The 18368-nt window shown below is 38.2% G+C and overlaps 1 protein-coding gene across 3 annotated transcripts in view; it reads left to right on the top strand.

Annotated features, from left to right (window-relative positions):
* COL14A1 (collagen type XIV alpha 1 chain) overlaps positions 1-18368 on the top strand; it is a 161158-nt gene that overhangs the window by 22691 nt on the left and 120099 nt on the right. For all 3 annotated transcript variants that reach the window (XM_037502239.2, XM_054692006.1, XM_054692008.1), the window contains exons 3-8: positions 2043-2159; positions 3357-3500; positions 5685-5768; positions 15107-15262; positions 16372-16491; positions 18008-18172. In XM_037502239.2, coding sequence (XP_037358136.1) covers positions 2043-2159; positions 3357-3500; positions 5685-5768; positions 15107-15262; positions 16372-16491; positions 18008-18172 — 786 coding nt within the window. The remainder of the gene's footprint in view (positions 1-2042; positions 2160-3356; positions 3501-5684; positions 5769-15106; positions 15263-16371; positions 16492-18007; positions 18173-18368) is intronic.

The raw sequence follows: 18368 nt of genomic DNA, 5'->3' as shown, positions 1-18368 counted from the left end.
TTTACAAATGGTGCAGACTGAAAACTCACCACATTTCTAGAACTGTAGCCTGGGGGAGAAAAAGCTGTATGGACTTCTAATCTTCCATCTAGGAATCCTGATGTTAACTTCTTTGCCATCCTTGAGATGACAACGCGCCAATGCTGACAGAATTGGTTGACCCTCTTGAAATTATCTAGTCCAAAGCCTTCATCCGGTTTGTGGTATTTTCCACTTCATGGTTCCTGGACTTTCTCTCGTCATTGCATTCATTCATGTGAAGCTTTGCAAGACACTTGGCCAATGATATCTTCCAGCCCTTCACTAGATTTGCCTCAGAAATGCCTAATTGATTTTTATGAAATTTTTATTTGATATATTTGATATATTTAATTAAATATATTTATTTTCTTCCATAAGTAATAAATCTAACTACAAATAAAATTTTCTCCCCAAGTTGCAAAATAGAAATTGTTTCTCTGTTCATCCAAGTGATAGGTTTATTCACTTTCCTCTTTTATTTTTCAAAACTGTTTTTATGATCAATTCATGAGTCCCTGTATACCAGAGAAATGTAAATGCCTTTTTCTATGTATGCCAAAGTGAGAGTGGGAAGTTGATGTTTTATTTGGCAGGGGTAGCATTCTTTACTGAGAGAGAGTAAATTGCAAAGAGAGGACTTATTAAGAGTGAATCCTTTGGTGCTTGCTGCTTTCAAATGAGTGGGTGGTGTGTGAAAAATAAATCACTCAATTATCTAGTTCAATGAAGGATGACTTTTTAATATGTATTGTTCCCCCAAAGAAAGAGCATCTTGTTTGGGGGTCACAGAATGGCACTCATCAGTATGTGAATTTGGCAAGTGTCTCAGCCCCTCCTTAATCCTCCTATCTATAAACTGGGATAGCAATGCATTTTTGTAAGATTAGGTATGTGTTTTGTAGGATTAGATATGTGTTGGTGATCACCTAATAGATGAAATCAAGGGGAAAAGGAGCAAAGAGTTATTAACCACCTACTACAATGCATTATATTCATTTTCCCACTTAAAGTTGTCATCAAAGTATTACCACCATTTCTAAAGGTGAGACTTTGAGAGAAACAATCAATTACTTAAGTTATTTTTCTAATAAAAAACAGAACTGGGCTCAAAGTCTGGGCCCCACCCTGTAGTCTGCTACATGTCTATATAAGTGAAGTTCTCCCCATTGTGTTTCGTTAAGTGAGAAAGAAAGGCTGGGCACAAAGGTGGCTAATAAGTACTCACTTTTTTGTTGTGTTAATTTTCTTTTTGACAAACAATTTTATATTAAAAAATCTTTGTACTAAAGTATTTCTTTTGAAACTCTGGAACACTGATGTGGGGTTCCAAAATGTGTTTTTAAGTTTGAATGACAGAAAAGTAATAGAGATCTACCCATTTTTGTTAGTTATCAGAAAATGAAGTATACAGGGATGGTTCATGTCCCGGGCTATGTAACTTTCTGTGTGACTTTCTCACATCAACTACACTTAAAGGAGGGATCAAAATTTATAAAATACCATTATCTTCTATTTAGACCTTTTTATTTTGATCTTTTGTAGTCTCATTTTCAAATACTTTTTTTAAATGAAGACGTTATTATTATAATATGTCTGTAAACAGCCTTCTTAAATTAACATATTGCAAAAAATAGTGCATTACTAGAGAGAAAATCTGAAGGCATCAGAGGTCCTAGTGGAGTAGATTATAAAAGCTCACATATTCTAATTAGAAACATTCATTCTTGCAACATACATTTTACAAGATTGACTTCAATTATTTGACTGGACTAGAGTATTAAATGCTAAGCCTAACTCGTAGTCTTTGGTCAGTACTTTGTCACAAATGCTAATTAATAAAGAAACACATGCTCTTGGGTCTGTGTTATTTTGCGAGGTAAACTCATGAATGGGGTTGGAGAAAGCTTTTATTTTGAGATTGAAAAAGTGTCATGTGTTTTGATGATATTACTTTAACTTTTCAATTTAACAGTTTAAATATGTCTCCATATTTAAACAATTTTTGTTTTTTTCCTTTTCAGTGGCCCCACCTACACGGTTAAGATACAATGTGTTATCTCATGATAGTGTACAGATTTCATGGAAGGCTCCAAGAGGGAAATTTGGTGGATACAAACTTCTCGTGACTCCAACTTCAGGTAAAAATAATCAGCTGTATTATCTAGAGGATTAGCCACTACTTTCTAGTAGCAGGTGGTGTGATGAGATCAGCATCCCATTTGAGACCTACCATTATTAATTTCATTAGAATATGATGAAAATTTATTGTAATATGTGTTATGCTTGATTAATTAGCACATTACAGACACTTTTTGCTGTTATTATAAGAGAGACAGACATCTTAATTAATTTCCCTTTTGTCAGATGTAGTCACTGCCAGAAATTAGAGGAGAAAAGTATATTTGGAATTTTGCACAGAAGCAGAGAATTTAATCAACAGCATTCTTGAGGAAGCCTTAGACAGCATTCTAATTTGCTGAAGAAATAATGGGGCTTTGAAATCTTTTCATGAACCAAGCTAACTTTTAAGTAGCAAAGCAATGAGAGGTTCCATCATCATCCCAAGCCAGAGATAGTAAGATTCAGGATAATTAAGTTGCTTAATGCTTCAAGGATGCTTTGACTCACTTTAGAGGTACCATAGAAAAAATTCCAGCATAGATGAGTACATTCAGTCTGCCCCTATGTTTCTCTTCACTTTTAACTGAATTACTTTCCTGGAAGAGTATATCTGATTTTGAGGGTTTCTGTCTTCTAATCTTGTGCAATGGTTTGTCTCAGAGTATCAAACAATGGTGTGTTGTGGTGAAGGATTTTTGTGAATGTGCTTTTATCTAATCGAAATAACTCTTTATGTTGTCTAGTACAAATAGTACAACTGAAAATGAGAATGAAAACTATATTACAATTAAGTTCCACCCATATATGCACCATAATACATATATATATATGTATATTTAAAGATTTATTTATTTATTTATACAAGCACTGGGTATAGTCAGAAGTGCGGGAGGGTGAGAGAATTCACCAGAGCCAGAGCAGGGAGCAGAACAGGCAGAGCGATGAAGTACACTGCTGAGGGGAGCAGCGGGCGGCAGGAGAGGTCTGCGCGCCATGTGGACCCTCGCCTGGAGGCTGCCGGGGATTGAACCAGCGCTGCAGAGGCCTCGGACAGCTTCGCAACCCAGCGTTCAACCGCTGCGCCACCGGGAGCCCCCATAATATATATATTTTAATGTCTTCACTTTTTAAAACCTTGATTGCTGGTCAACTCATTGCTTAATGCATAGTTAACCTATTTCCCAGAACTGATTTATCTTTCTGTTTTATTACAGGCGGAAAAACCAATCAATTGAACCTCCAGAATACTGCAACTAAAGCAATTATTCAAGGTCTTATGCCAGACCAGAATTACACAGTTCAAATTATTGCATACAATAAAGACAAAGAAAGCAAGCCTGCCCAAGGCCAATTCAGAAGTACGTATTTGCAGATCTTAATGTTCCATCACAGGACTTTGTCCCAGCTCTGAGTGTGAGCCTGTGGTAAACATGGTTGCAACAGGTCAAAACCTTAGATTCTTTAGTTTTAGAGGATTTTAAAAGGCTTTTAGTACAATCTTTCATGAGTTACTTCAATTTCTAATATTTTTCTGCTCTTCCTTTCACCAGACTCTTATTTATTCTTTGAGTTTTACTTTTCAAAGGCTCTTCCTGACTCTGTCCCCTGATCCTTCCCCAGACCTCTTATCAACCCAACACTTAATATATGCTCAGTCAATACTTATGAAATGACCCAACTGATGATGCCTGCGTATCCCAGCAAGTGCCAATCCAGCTTGTATGCAGACAATTCATACAGCAAGGAATTTAATTTTTTCCCCAAATTAATTAGTTAATGTTTATTGTCAGCTTGCAGCCCATCTTCCATTAGAAAGCCTTTCCTTAAGTTGAGTTTAAAAGTTGTTTACACAAGCTTTGCTTATTCTGCATTTCAGGGGACATTCATTCACTTTTTTTCTATTTAACAAATACGCATTGCTCATATGGAGTTCTATTCTAAACACTGGGAATATGACACTTTCCTGTCCCCATGGTTCTTAATTTCTAATAACTCATGACTATAACAATTCCTTCCTCCTGGAGGTAGCCTTTCTTTTGCAGAATATAAGCAGTTTGAGGCCTTGTCCTATGTTGGGTGGGGCTGAAGGAGTAGATTTGGAAATTATCCACAGCAGGGTGAGAATTGAAATTGTAGCAGGATCATATTACAAGTGGGTTGTACAGAGATGCAAGGCACATTTAGTATACGATCACATTCCAGGAATGGAAGCAGAAAAAGGATCCAAAAAATAAGAACAATGAAAGGCTCAGAGGAATACAAGAAAACCCAAGGAATCCCTTTGTAAAAACTGGGAAGGGAAAGAATTTAATAAAGGGGGTGTTCCAGAGTAATCACAGATCATGAAGTCAGTGAGGGAGGTCTAAAAAATAGGAATTTAGAAAAGTAGAAAGTCAGTGAGCATAGAAGAATCAAGGCATCTTGTATTTATTATTATTGTTTTTTTTTTAATCTTGGAATTTGATCTCTAGGTGCCAGAAATCCAAGGAAGGTTTCTAAGGAGAGGAATAATAGAATTAGAGTAACATGATCTTGGCAGATGGCAAGTCTCACATCCTTTCAGCAAAGGATGGAAGCCAGTGGAAAGAAGGGAGGTTGTGATAAACACAGGATTAATGGAAAAATGTCTTAGAGAAGGCAGGAAGGATGGTTCAAAGGAAATCTTTGCTTCCCCTAAATAGTCCACTCTTGTTGGTCTCTATGAAGTGAATGTAACCATGAAATGAAATCTCCTGCCACAGGATAACTTACACTTTTTCAAAGGGTATTTTTATTTGTGCAGAAACCTTTGCTACTTGGCAGTGGTCTCAACTGACTCACGTAGTATGAAGTGCCAGACAATAGCAGGGAAGCTGCAGTGGAGTTTTGAGCAGAAAATTCAGTAGAAGGTGAAGCAAATAGTGTAGAACATATTACATGAATATATTTCAGGCCCAGGGGCACTCTGGATCCCTGGATATTTCATAATGGAAGTGACAAGGAAACAGGGATGTGTATTAGTAGAGAAACTTAGAAATTTGAAAGGAAATCGTGAGATTATCCGCCTTCCATGGCATATAGAACAATTCCAAATGAGGATATTTGTGGCTAAGATCTTTTTAGAATAGGGTCAGTTCAGCTCATATCTTCAAGTCTCTAGTGTTGCGCAGGGCCCTGAAGAAATAGCCTGAATCTTGTGCCTGCACTTTGGTTTTATGAGATATGTTTTAATTATGTAGCATCCAGTCTTTTGTTCTCTCGTGTAAAATAGGGATCCCCACACCCATTTTATGGTAGGTATAAGGATTAAATTTATTTGACATATCAATCTATAGTAAATCCTTCATCAAAGTAATTCCATAACTATTTCCCACAATTTTCCATGACCAGGGGAAAAATAAACAACATATCCAATTTGGAGGAATAAGATTCTACCATGGAGTTCATTTCTACTTAGTATTTTCAATACTTGTCAGGTTTTAGTAAAGCACATGAAAAATTTTCTTTTTGACTTTAATATACATGTTAACATGCACATTGCTGTGTTTCTGCTTTTCTTCCAGTTAACGATTTAGAAAAAAGAAAGGACACAAAACCCAGAGTTAAGGTTGTGGACAAAGGAAATGGAAGTAGATCATCCTCAGAAGGTCAGTTTTTTAAAAAATTTGCTTATTTGGGGATTGAATTATTTTATTATTTTAAATTCACAGACAATACACACACCTATATCACTGTAGATGAAAGAGACACAGATCTGGTACAAAAATCTCCCTTTTCACAATTGCCTTCCTTTTTCACTAGTAATGACGGCCAACATTTCCTTCTTCCTTACTCTCCTGCAATTAAGACTCCACGAAGTTCCAGTGAATTTATCTTCTGTTGAAATACTGATGAGAATCTGTTCATTTCTTTCCACATCTGTGGCCAGTATTCAGACCTGATGTCCCGTTCCTGGTATATAATATTAGCAGCATTTCCCCTGTTCTCTACTTAGACATTAGAACAATTTTTTCAAGACAAATCCCACTTTTGCTCTTCTCTACACACCTTAAATCCCCTTCAGTGGCTTCTTACTACTCTAAGAACGGAGGTCAGAATCCTTAACAAGACATCAAAGGCTCCATGTAGGCTGCTAACCCACCCAGCTCCCTCACTTCACAGCAGTCACTGCTGCCTAACCCTGTGGCCTTCTCGTAGACCCTTGTCCAATTGCAGTCTCTCCACACAATGTCAACATCTGCTGGGCTCTGTGGGACTCTCCCCCTGAAGAAGTGTGACCCTGAACCCCTAAAACATGCACAGTATTGTAAACCAGGATTACCTCAATAAATGTAATATTTAAAAAAAAATGAGTTTTAAGCAATGGTGCCAATACAGCATAGAGCGAGGGCTCCCAAGAGGAAGTAGGGGGTCATTAATGGGATCTTGGGGATAAAAAGTTCTTCCCCACCCAACCGCAATGCACCACTTGCTATAGTCCCTCTTCCAAGAGGTGTCGCTCCCATGATTCATGTCAAACTATGCTGCTCTTTGTTTTCCTTACAATCTACAATTTTTTTGGTATAAGAGTCTACATTGATGGTGGCTCAGATAGAATCAGGCATATTTCACATAGTTTAGAATTAGTGTAAATGTAAAGAACCAAGCTCCTTAACTGAAGTTGCTGTGCTATTAAATAGTTACTTTGTTTTCAATCTACTGTACATATTTCTTCAATAATCCAAAACAAACTCCCAAACAAAAGTGGTATTTGCCTTTGGGCATAATATTGGCACATTTGCATCAATGACTATTTCTCTTTTGTTGGCCAAACAGCTCCAGCTATTTTTGGTGTTTTGCTCAAGAATGCAAAACCTGATTGAAAAAGATTATGAGACAGATGAAAAAGTAGCAGAAAGTCTGTTTTTTTTTCTCTTAATGGTTTTTCAATTAAGATCTCTGACCCTCTTTTTGCCTTTCAGTGGAATTTTTAAAAAAGTTCTCTTCAATGAGAAGATAAGAGGAGAGTCCCAGTCTTCGCATTTTATGGCAAACTCTGGCCCATATGCCAAGTCCAAGCCTCTGTCTGATTTCTAAATAAGATCTTTTTTAAAGATTGATTTTTATTTATACAAGAGCTGGGGTACAGGCCAGAGGCACAGGAGGGTGAGAGGATTCACCAGAGACAGAGCGGGGAGCAGAACAGGCAGACGGACCGAAGGCACTGCTGAGGGGAGCAGCAGGCGAGACAGGAGAGGTCTGCCTCGCCTCTAAATAAGATCTTATTAAAACACAGCTACGCTCATTCCTTTGCATATTATCTGTAGCTCTTCTACCGCAATATCAGAGCAGAGCAGATGTAATACAGATCGTTGGGCTGCAAAAAGGAAAATATTTTCTATGTTGCCTTTCTCAGAAAAGTTTGCTGATCTTTCCTTTAGAATGTTTAAAGTTTTCTAATTTGTCGTATGCATTCAGACACTGTGTTACTGGGACTGGCCAGCATCTTGGGTGAACTTCTCCGCTCCCCTCTGGCTCCTCACACAAAAGTTCATCCTTTATATTGCTTTTTACAATTGAAGTTGATATATTTTTACCTGAAACATGAGAATTCTCAAAAGTGTGAGAATGAAATGTATGAATAGGAATAAGGTTTTTATTTTTTTTTTTAAATAATAAATTTTATTTTTATATTCCCCATACAATTACAGCCCCCCCATTCTGACCCCAATCCCTCGCCTCCCGCCCCCCACCCCCCAAAAAGTGTCTCTGGTTCATAGTTTTTTGTTGATTTTGATTTTCACTTTCTTATATTCATTTTCCTGGTCCCTTATTTAAGTTTTCTAGATTCCTGCTATGAGTGAGACCATCCGGTATTTTTCTTTTTCTTTTTGGCTTATTTCGCTGAGCATGATCCCTTCCAGCGCCATCCATGTTGCTGCAAATTGCATGTGTTTATCTTTTTTAAATGCTGAGTAATAAGGAATAAGGTTTTTAGACCATAGCAAGTGCTTACATAAGTATTTGCTGTTAGTATTAGACTGTATAGTTTGCATGAAGTCATGCACTCAGAACAACATTTTTTATTTTATTCATTTAACAATAAATGCAGAGAGGAATTTTGGTGATGAGCCCCTTGTGCTAAGCTCTGAGTTAGTCATTTGTGATCACAGAAAGCATGCTTCTACCCTCATGAGATGTACATGATCCAGTAAGGTCTCAACACATGCACCCTATTAAAGAAAAACCCTTTTTGAATTATGTCCAGCCCTTACAGCTGAGCAGAACCAAGACACATAATTATTCTCAAAGTGTATTTTCACTTACTGGAATTATTTACTTCCCATTAATACTTTTAGGATTCTTGGTTCACAGTTAAAAGACCAATTTAAAATTTCACACATTTTCCATCACTATTCTAAGTCTTTGCTCTGCCAAGCCTAAGACTGTGAGTTCAGTTTGGTAAGAATGGGACTGGTGGGAAAATTCAATTTCTATGAGGCAGGAGTCAGAATAACAATTAACACATAGGGGACAGGTAGGCTTTGTAGGTCAATGCTGGCTAGATCTTGACTTTTAGAAGTGAGGGGGAGGAAGTAATTTGGTCCTAATTGGACTTTGGGATCAGGTCGTGGGCTGAAATTCATGGATTGAAAGGTTTAGAAGGATGCCTGGCCCAGAGTGTGGTCTGTAAATATTTAGTGTTTCTTTTCTTTTCCTTCTTCTCTTTCATCATTGTTTTCTTTTTTCTTCTACTTCTTTCCTCCCCCTCCTTATTCTCATTATGATTGTAATTGTTATTATCTAGGCAGTTGACATGTACCAGCAACAACACTAGGTCAACTAGAAAATCTCTTCTCATTGATTGACACAGGGAGAATGTGAGGGAGACCCTCTGTTTATATCTGTGCACTGAGTCGGGGGAACAGTCCCCTTGAGAATTCATAATCACGGACCAGTGTCCATTATGTATTAGGCGTTCAAATTTATACTCTTCAAATGAGCCAGGGTTCTTCCATTCATTGTTGACCCATTAAGAGGATCGTGGAGGCTCTTCATTCATGCCACTGAGGGCTGACCAGCTTTTCTTTCATTGGCAGAGATCTCACCACTTACCAAGTCAGTGGTCTTTGGACATCTTGACTGTCAAGAAGGGCTTTCTTGAACTGAGTTGAAATATATTTCCTTGTGAACATACAGAACATCTTAATCCTCCTTTGTCTGATAGCCCTGTAAATATTTGAAGACAGCTGTCATGTCTCCCCCTTGTCCCTTACAGTTTATGAGCAGAGGAGAAATGTGACAAATGTGGTGTTTGGGTATTGGCAGTGACTGGTAAGATGCAGGGCTTTGAGTGACAGCTGAAATGCTCTTTTGGCTGTGTTGCAGAGATTTGACTTCACATGCCCGCAAGTTGTCATGATGTTATTCATCTGAGGTTGGATATAAGACAAGTGGGTGACTTTAATTACATGCTATCTTTAATTACAAAACTCAGCCTTCCTGCCTGCCTGCCTTCCCTCCTTCGCTCCCCCCTTTTCTCTCCCCTCCCCTTCCTTCCAAACATTTCTCTTCTGTGATAGGAGTTTATTGGCACAGTAACGAAAGGGTTCAGATTTTGGAGTAGTCCTGAATTTGAATTCCAGCTTTCCCACATGCTCTGCGTGTGATGATGGGCAGTTTATTTAACCTTTCTCGTTACTTAAACTTTCCTTTTTGAAGTGAGAATAATACCTACATTACGGGATTGATAACAGGCTTAAGTGGGAGAGATATATGCAAAGTATCTGACAAAAGAAGTCACTAATCTCCTTGTTGCAAAGGGAAAAAAAAGGCAATAAAAAGCATCTGCCATAGTCAATAAATAAATTACTGTTTACTGTATAAATAGTCATATTATTGACTTATTATAATATGTGTAATATATATAATGATATATTATATAATATTACAGCAACCAAGTTATGGAAACAGCCTTAAGTACCCATGATTTATTTAGCTACTGTGCCAGTAAACTCCTATCACAGAAGGAAAATATTTGGAAGGAAGGAGGGAAGGTAGGACTGCCAAGCCCTGTCAAGCCCAAGATAGCATGTAATATAGTAATATTATATATATAATATATATCATATATAATATATGGCCTATCATATTATAACCTCCATGGGATTGTGGAGGCTAAGAATTCCCAACCTCTGCAGTCGGCAGGCACAAGAGCCAGTGGTTACAGTTCCTGTCCAAAGGGCTGAGTTCCAGGAGTGATGAAGATGGAAGTTCCAGTCTCAAACTGGCAGACCTGAGATTCAGTGTTTGTTTGAATCTGAAGGCAGGAAGAGACTGATCCTTCAGCTCAAAGAGGAGGGAAGAGCAGTTCTCTCTTACTCAGACCTTCAGTGGGTAGGTGAGGGCCACCTAGCTCAGGGAGGGCCATTTGCTTTACTAAGTCTACAGACTCAGATGCTAACCTTCTCCAGAAACACCCACACGGACACACTCAGGATAATGTTTGACCCAATGTCTGGTCAAAGTTGACACAAAATCAACTTTGTGTTGTAGAGGATATTTCTAGGAGGTTTTGTGAAGAAAAATTAAGCATAATAAAGGAAGAGGGGTTGGGAGAGCTGCTTTAGATAGAGTAGTCATCTCAGGATGAAAGGTCTGTCTTCCCCATGACTGAACAAAACAGTAGCATGCTCTTTGTGACTTACATGAACTCCAAATACAGACCTTGCTCCACATCTGCTAGACAGACAACTTATGGCATTGTCCCAGAGGACAGATGACATTCCCCGATGTGTTATGTGAGGACAACTGCAGCTGTGATAGCACTATCTACTGAACAAGGCCTATGGAGCAAGCATTTAGAAGACCTGGTATCCAGTCCTGCATCTACCAATTACAGCTTCTGCTCATAAACCACTGAGCCTTTCACTTGTCTCTCTGAATCTCAATTTTATTTCCTAAAAAACGAGGACAAATAACGACTCCTTATGGGAATGGTGTAAGAATCAGGATGTGTAGTGTATTGAAAAACACTTGAGAACTTTTAGGCTCTTCGACAACTCTTTTAAAAGATGTATTTTCAGTGATGTGGCCAATGTCAAGGTTGGACGCCAACTTCCAGTAGTTTTGCACCATTTTTAGCAGTTTTGTTTTGCTGTTGGTTTGGAGACTTGAACTTGACCTCACAGGAGACTTAAGTGAAAAATGGTTTTGTGGCCACAGTTTCTCTTTTGACATCATGAATAACCTAGCTAGATATTTTGCTAGTGGCATAGAGAAAAATAATTCAAAGCCACTAAATAAATCATAGAGCAGACCTGAAATCATCATGAGATCTTCTGACCACTTAATAAAATAATGTGAGTAAAATAGTATAGGCTTCTCTTCTATCCAGATTAGCATCCAGCATTGGGAAAATTTCTAGGAAGACAGGTAAACCTGGCTCAATGTCTGACTCCTAAAAATGTCATCCACTCTCTCAAATTAGTGGTGTGCCAGGGAGAAGAGGTCATATTCCATTGAGCTGTCATCATGGCGCATTTTTCTAGTGCCCTGCTGGAAATGTGAATTATGTGGACAGAAGAATTATTTTTATTGAGGTGACATTGTTTTATAATATTGATCGGGACTCAGAGGCATAGGGTCACACCTCCTCAGTGGGCATCCTCACACCACACCCACCACCAAGGCAGCCTTAGACCATTGTCCTCTCCCCCCTCACACACTGTTTCCCCTTCTCCCTTTCAAGCTTGATTCCATAGTCAGTTTTCTAGGGTTGTTATTGGTGTGGTTTTATCTGACTGTTTGTTTTGTTTCTCTATATTCATATATGTGAAACCATCCAGTATTTGTCTTTCTTTTTTTGGCTTATTTCACTTAGCATAATCCCCTTTAGTTTCATCCGTGTTGCCGCAAATGGTAAAAGTTCATCTTTTTTTTTTTTTTTTAAAGATTTATTGATTTATTTATACAAGCACTGGGTACAGTCGGAAGCATGGGAGGGTGAGAGAATTCACTAGAGCCAGAGCGGAGAGCAGAACAGACAGACTGATGAAGTACACTGCTGAGGGGAGCAGCGGGCGGCAGGAGAGGTCTTCGCGACATTTAGGACCCTCGCCTGCAGCCGGGGATCAAACCGGCGCTGCAGAGGCTGCCGGCAGCTTCGCAACCCCGTGCTCAACCACTGCGCCACTGGGGAGGCCCTTTTTTTTTTTTTAAAGATTTATTTATTTATGCATACAAGAAGTGGGGTACAGGCCAGAGGTGTGGGGGGTGAGAGGATTCCCCAGAGACAGAGTGGGGAACAGAGCAGGCAGATTGCCTGAAATGCACTGCTGAGGGGAACAGCAGGCAAGTCAGGAGAGGTCTGCTGCGCCATGTGGGTAGCTCCCTGGCCGGGGATCGAACTCGTGCTGCAGTGGCTGGAGATAGCTTCATAGGTTGCATCTTAACCTCTTGCGCCACCAGGGAGGCCCAAAAGTTCATCTTTTTAATGGATAAGTACTATTCCATTGTGCATGTACCACATTTTTCTTATCCATCCCTCCATCCATGGGCGCTTTGGCTGGTTCCATAACTTGGTTATTGTAAGTAAAGCTTCAGTGAACATAGGAGTGCATCTATCCCTTCAAATTAGTGGTTTTTAGAGACATCCTGCAGGGGAGGAGGAGGGAGAGGGATCAGAGGGAGGGAGGGAGGAGCACAGGGGACTGAGGTGATGGTGCAGGGGTGCATTGGTGAAGTAAATTCTGTGGGGACTACACGGGGGCGGGGAGCAAACATTGTTTAAAAATAAACAATTATGTAAAAATATATAAATAAAAAGAAAATTAAAAAAAATAAAATTTTAACAAACTGGATAACAGCAAAAAAAAAATTAGTGGTTTATGTGTTTTTCACATAAGCACCTAGGACTGAAAACATTTTGACTCATGAAATCCTACTTTAAAATTGTATCCAATTTCATTTAGCTCATTCAAGTCATTTTGATCAGTAACCATAAAATTCATATGTAACCGTTCCACTCTAAGATAGAAATCATGTGGTTATAAATTAAAAAATAAATTTAAAGATATTAAATATTTTTAAGTTATTCATGAGAAAAAAAAAACCCTAAAGAAAACACCAATTTTTATGGTTCTCTTTTAAATAAGCACAGAGAAGTTGCTCCTTTTCTGAGACCCTATCCACAATTATCCAAATAATTATTTAAAAAGTGAAATAATATTCCCAATAATTTTGGGAGAAGGAAAACTACTCTTCATTTGAGGTAAGTTTCTTTATCAAAGTTGTGATAAATGGGTTCTTAAAGCTTTATAAGACGTCATTTTTCCTTGAATATTTCTAAAAAACAAATTCATTTCTATCCTATAATTTCCTGCATTATTCTGTTTTAAAATAGTAGGATTGGGGGCGACTTTGTATTTGGTTATATTAAAGAAAGACAAGTTGGTGCCCACACATGTAATATGTAAACTTTGGATTGAACTGTTCTGCTTAGCTGCCCTACTGAGTATCTGAGTATTTCATTGGCAAATACATTTTTCCCCATCTGGTAAAAGGATCTAGGTATTCCATGCAGTTTTGTCTAGGAAAAAACCAAGGTCTGTTTGGTAAAATGTGGCCTGGTAAGTGCAGAGATATAATAAACTATAGACATTTAAATATTTTTCCCTTAGGAAAACAATATATTCCATTTATTTATGAATACTTCCATATTTTGGGGTTCACTATAAAAGTTATATTTGAAATACTTTATTGTCAATGTGATGTTAGAAAAAAACTAGGTATTTGCTGAACAGTTTCAAGGAGTTGAAATGAACACGAAGGGATGCATGCATGTGTGTACATGTACATGTACACACACACACACACACACATGATCTCTAGGCCTAAAATAAAATTTCAGTGCATTTAAGCTCTCCTCTTTAGCACAAGCTAAAGTACAAATTATTGCTACTACAGGGACTAACAATACTCTGAAATTTTTAAGAATTCTTAAATGTTTTAGGAATATTTTAGTACCTTGGTTCTATGAACGCAAGCAGTGGTTATCACCCAGTTAATACTTTATATCATCAGCCAGTTCCCCCTCTGTGGGTTCCCCTGCTCATCAATCCTGATAGCAGCTGCTGGAGCTTTCCCTGAAGGTAAAGTTTAGGGGAGCAAATTGTGGAATGGGCTGTGCTGGAGGACTGTGGGGGCTTTGGTGTCAGGGATGGGATAATGACATTTATCTGAAAAGGCGTATGATGTGTAACCTTCAATGATATACAGCTGTAAACCACTGCTATCTCAATTAAAAAAAAAAGGAAAAAAAATCCTAAAGTTAGAGTAGTGCTACTAGTTCTAGATGTCCTTTTCTAGATCCCTATTTTGAGACCTAACTGAGCCATTTTAAAAATCAATTACTTAAATGATTTTTAGGAACAAAATGTTACTGTCAACAGATTTGTAACTAAAAGAATTTGAATTGGGGGAAGGTCTTGGGTTCTTTTTTGATTTGCTTCTTCCCACTTCAGCAAAGATCTCCGCAGGGCACTGACTTTTCCTTGAATTCAGGAAGCCTGTGTTTCTCTCCTATCACTTCCTGCAGCAGACTTATCAGAGCAGGAGAGCTTCCTGGCTATCTTCCCATCTCTGCTGACTCTCCCACATTGGTGTTGCTAAGGCCTTTCCTGAAAAGAATCTGCAGGCTAAAATGCAAAGCTGGATGATTTTGCACAGACACTACTCTCTGAAATACCAGAAGGTTTGAGTTGCCAGGAGGGTGTGAACCTGCCAGTGTTTTGCTAACTATTTCCAGAACACTGCCTCTGGGGCTGACTGTTACCAAAATTTTTCCTTGTAAAAATACATTTAAGAGAAGGGTTGTAAAAATATGGTTGCCTTAATGGGAATTTTATTGTATTAGCACTAAACTATCTGAAAGACATTAAAATAGACTCATTGTTTTAAAAGTTTCCAAAGTATCATACTTGCTTTTCTGGTTTGTACTCTACAGAAGTGAAGTTTTTCTGTGAAACTCCAGCTATTGCTGATATTGTCATCCTGGTTGATGGTTCCTGGAGTATTGGAAGATTCAACTTCAGATTGGTTCGGCTTTTCTTAGAAAACCTAGTTACAGCTTTCAACGTGGGCTCAGAGAAGACACGTATTGGTACATCTCTTAGGGACAGGATTCAGTTCTTGGTGTAAAACTGCTGGAAAATTTTTCTTTTTAAGATTTATTTATTTATGCATACAAGAGCTGGAGTTTAGGCTGGAGATGTGGGGGGGTGAGAAGATTCACGAGATACAGAGTGGGGAGCAGAACAGGCAGATCCACTGAAATACACTGCTGAAGGGAGCAGTGGGAGAGACAGGAGAGGTCCACAGTACCATGTGGGTAGCTCCCTGGGGATTGAACTCATGCTGCAGAGGCTTTGGATTGCTTCATAGTGCATTCCTTAACCCCTTGCACCACCAGGGAGGTCCCTGGAAAATTTCTTGAGAAATCTCAAAAGCTCTTTCCAAAGTGACTTTCCACACAATAAGATCCATATAGTGATGTTCCCAAATGCTCCAGTTTAGATTGATAAATATTTCTACTAATTTTGTCTTGACACTGACATTCAGTTCATTATTGAACGCATTTTGATTTTCTGAAAAGTCAAAATCTCTGCATAATAATCATAGTAGCAGTAATGAAACTCTTAAAGTTACAGTTGGTATAAGAAATTATCAGGAAGAAGTTTTCATTTAAAAGAAACAGTTGAATCTGTTGAAATGTTGAATTAAGAAAATTAGAACTAGGTAGTCATGTTTTAGTTCAAGATAATCTTTGCTAAATTATTTCTAATAAAAAGCAAAAAAATATTGTTAATCTTTGATCATATATCCACTTTGTTATATAAAGATCTATAATTTAACTTTTAAATAGTCATTAATAGGAAATAGCCATTAAAAGAAAAATCATTCCTTTGAAATAAAAACAAACATATCAAGGCTTGTTACCTACAAACATGATCAGATCTGTTTTTGAACTGCCAGGTATCCAATTGGATGTTTACTTCTAAATGACTAGAAACTGTTTACTTTCCTCCTGCCCCCACATATATCCAAACTAATTCCTTAAATTTATGTTAGGAATTCTATTTGAAAGCACATAGTAAGCCAGAGAAGAAAATATAAGGATTAGATCCTTCATCATTTTATTTTCTAGAATAGCCCACTAGATCGTTGAGTAACACATGGCTTTTCTGGGGGCTTCTCATCTTTCTTTTCCAGGTCTTGCACAGTACAGCGGTGACCCCAGGATAGAATGGCACTTGAATGCTTTCAGCACAAAAGATGAGGTGATCGAGGCTGTCCGCAATCTCCCATACAAGGGAGGAAATACACTAACAGGTATGTTTTGTTCAGTCTGAGTTTTAGCCACATATCTTAATGATCATAAAGATGAGTCATCATTTCTTTTGCCACTTGGTAAGCCTTAGGATAGCGCTTTTTAAAACCCAGCTAGCCTTTAAAATTCTTAGATCACACTTACCCCAAACTCGACTCCAAGAGTTAAAACCCAGACATCTCATTCCTTTTCCCAGGTGAATATGATGTGACTTCCTGGGCTGAAAGAAAACTGAGCAAGCCTAAAGGCTGACACCCTTCCATAGCCGTTTCAGCCTGTCAGTTCATTTTCCCTCCTCTCATTTCACCTCTTTTCTCCTCCAACCACCCTGCATCTAAGTGAAAGCAAATGTCTACTTTATCTCTACTTTATTTCCAAGGTATTTTCTTGGCCCTTTTTCTGCAATTATTAGTTATCATGAAAATATTTGTGAATCTTTGGCTCACTGCTATTTTTGATAAAGGAGTAATGTAAGAATATTTAGATTGTAATTCTCAATCAAGGAAGACAGGAAGACAGCACAGACTTTAACCTCACTACATTCCGTTTCCTTCCAGGCACACCATGTGAGTGCTCAGTTTATTAATATTTTTAAAATTTTTTTAAGGATTTATTATGCATACAAAAGCTGTGTACAGGGCAGAGATGAGGGTTGGTGAGAGGATTCACCAGAGACAGAGTGGGGAGTAGAATAGTAGAAATACACTGCTGAGGGAAGCAGCAGGCGAGACAGGAGAGGTCTGCTGTGCCATGTGGGTTGCTCCCTGGCCATCCAGCCATCGAACTCATGCTGCAGAGCCTGTAGATTGCTTCATAGTGCTGTGCTCAATCCCTTGTGCCACCAGAGAGGTCCCTGGGTGCTCAGTTTAAACAATGTAGATGCTGATGAAACAGATCACTAAAATCTGATCAATCCCCCGCTTGAGGCATAAGCTAATGAAATTCTTGTTAATACAACAAAGAGTTATTAAACATATATCCTATAATATTGCAACATTTCTTATTTTTTTCTGGGTGAAAAGTAGCACACTCAAAAAGTAGAAATTCAATTACCACGTTAAAGCTGCCCACACAACTCCTAAAAAATTAGAGCAAAGGAAAGAATTTTTAATTCTTTAGAACACGATGAACAAAATTGAAAGCATAGTGATAATATTTGCAGCTGAGACTGACTTTCTTCATCGTAAACTTATAAAGACTTAAATTTCCTTGTGTACAAACCTGTCAGCCTCCTCTGGCCATGGATTGAATGACTTTTTCTCTATAAATGATATTAATTTCTGAAGTGATGCAAAATTTAATTATTGTTATTACCTCTATTCTGGTTGATTTTTACTTCTTCCATCAGATCTGTCAAGAAAAAGTTTGTTGCAAAAAGAAAAGATGAGAGTTCACATGTAATAAAAACTCTCTTAGCTCTCAATAAAGTCATTCCTCTTGTGGTTTCATGTTGTAGAATTGGAAGAATTTTTATAAGCCATGGTTGGTTTTGTTTATTTTTGTCTTGTTTTCTTCTAGGTCTTGCCTTGAACTACATCTTTGAAAATAGCTTTAAACCAGAAGCAGGAGCAAGGACTGGAGTATCCAAAATTGGCATTTTAATCACAGATGGAAAGTCCCAAGATGATATTATTCCACCATCCAGAAACCTTCGCGATTCTGGTGTAGAACTGTTTGCCATAGGTACGTGTTACCTAGGGCATGTTTCAACAGTAAAAATAGACTCCTTAAGACCATTTGTAGGGCGAAGGACTCCTTCTGGAGAGCAAGGACTTTCTGGTTCTGACTTTAATCATAACCAGTCATGTGACCTGCGCTCAACTTCTTACTCCTTAAAATGGAAGTGAAGATTACCACCATGAATCCTATAGTGTGAGCG

This window comes from Talpa occidentalis, unplaced genomic scaffold, assembly GCF_014898055.3.
Source record: "Talpa occidentalis isolate TD23 unplaced genomic scaffold, MPIMG_talOcc4v2.1, whole genome shotgun sequence".
NCBI classification, from domain to species: domain Eukaryota; kingdom Metazoa; phylum Chordata; class Mammalia; order Eulipotyphla; family Talpidae; genus Talpa; species Talpa occidentalis.
The sequence above is the reverse complement of the archived record's forward strand: the minus strand, read 5'-3'. Positions and strand labels throughout refer to the sequence as shown.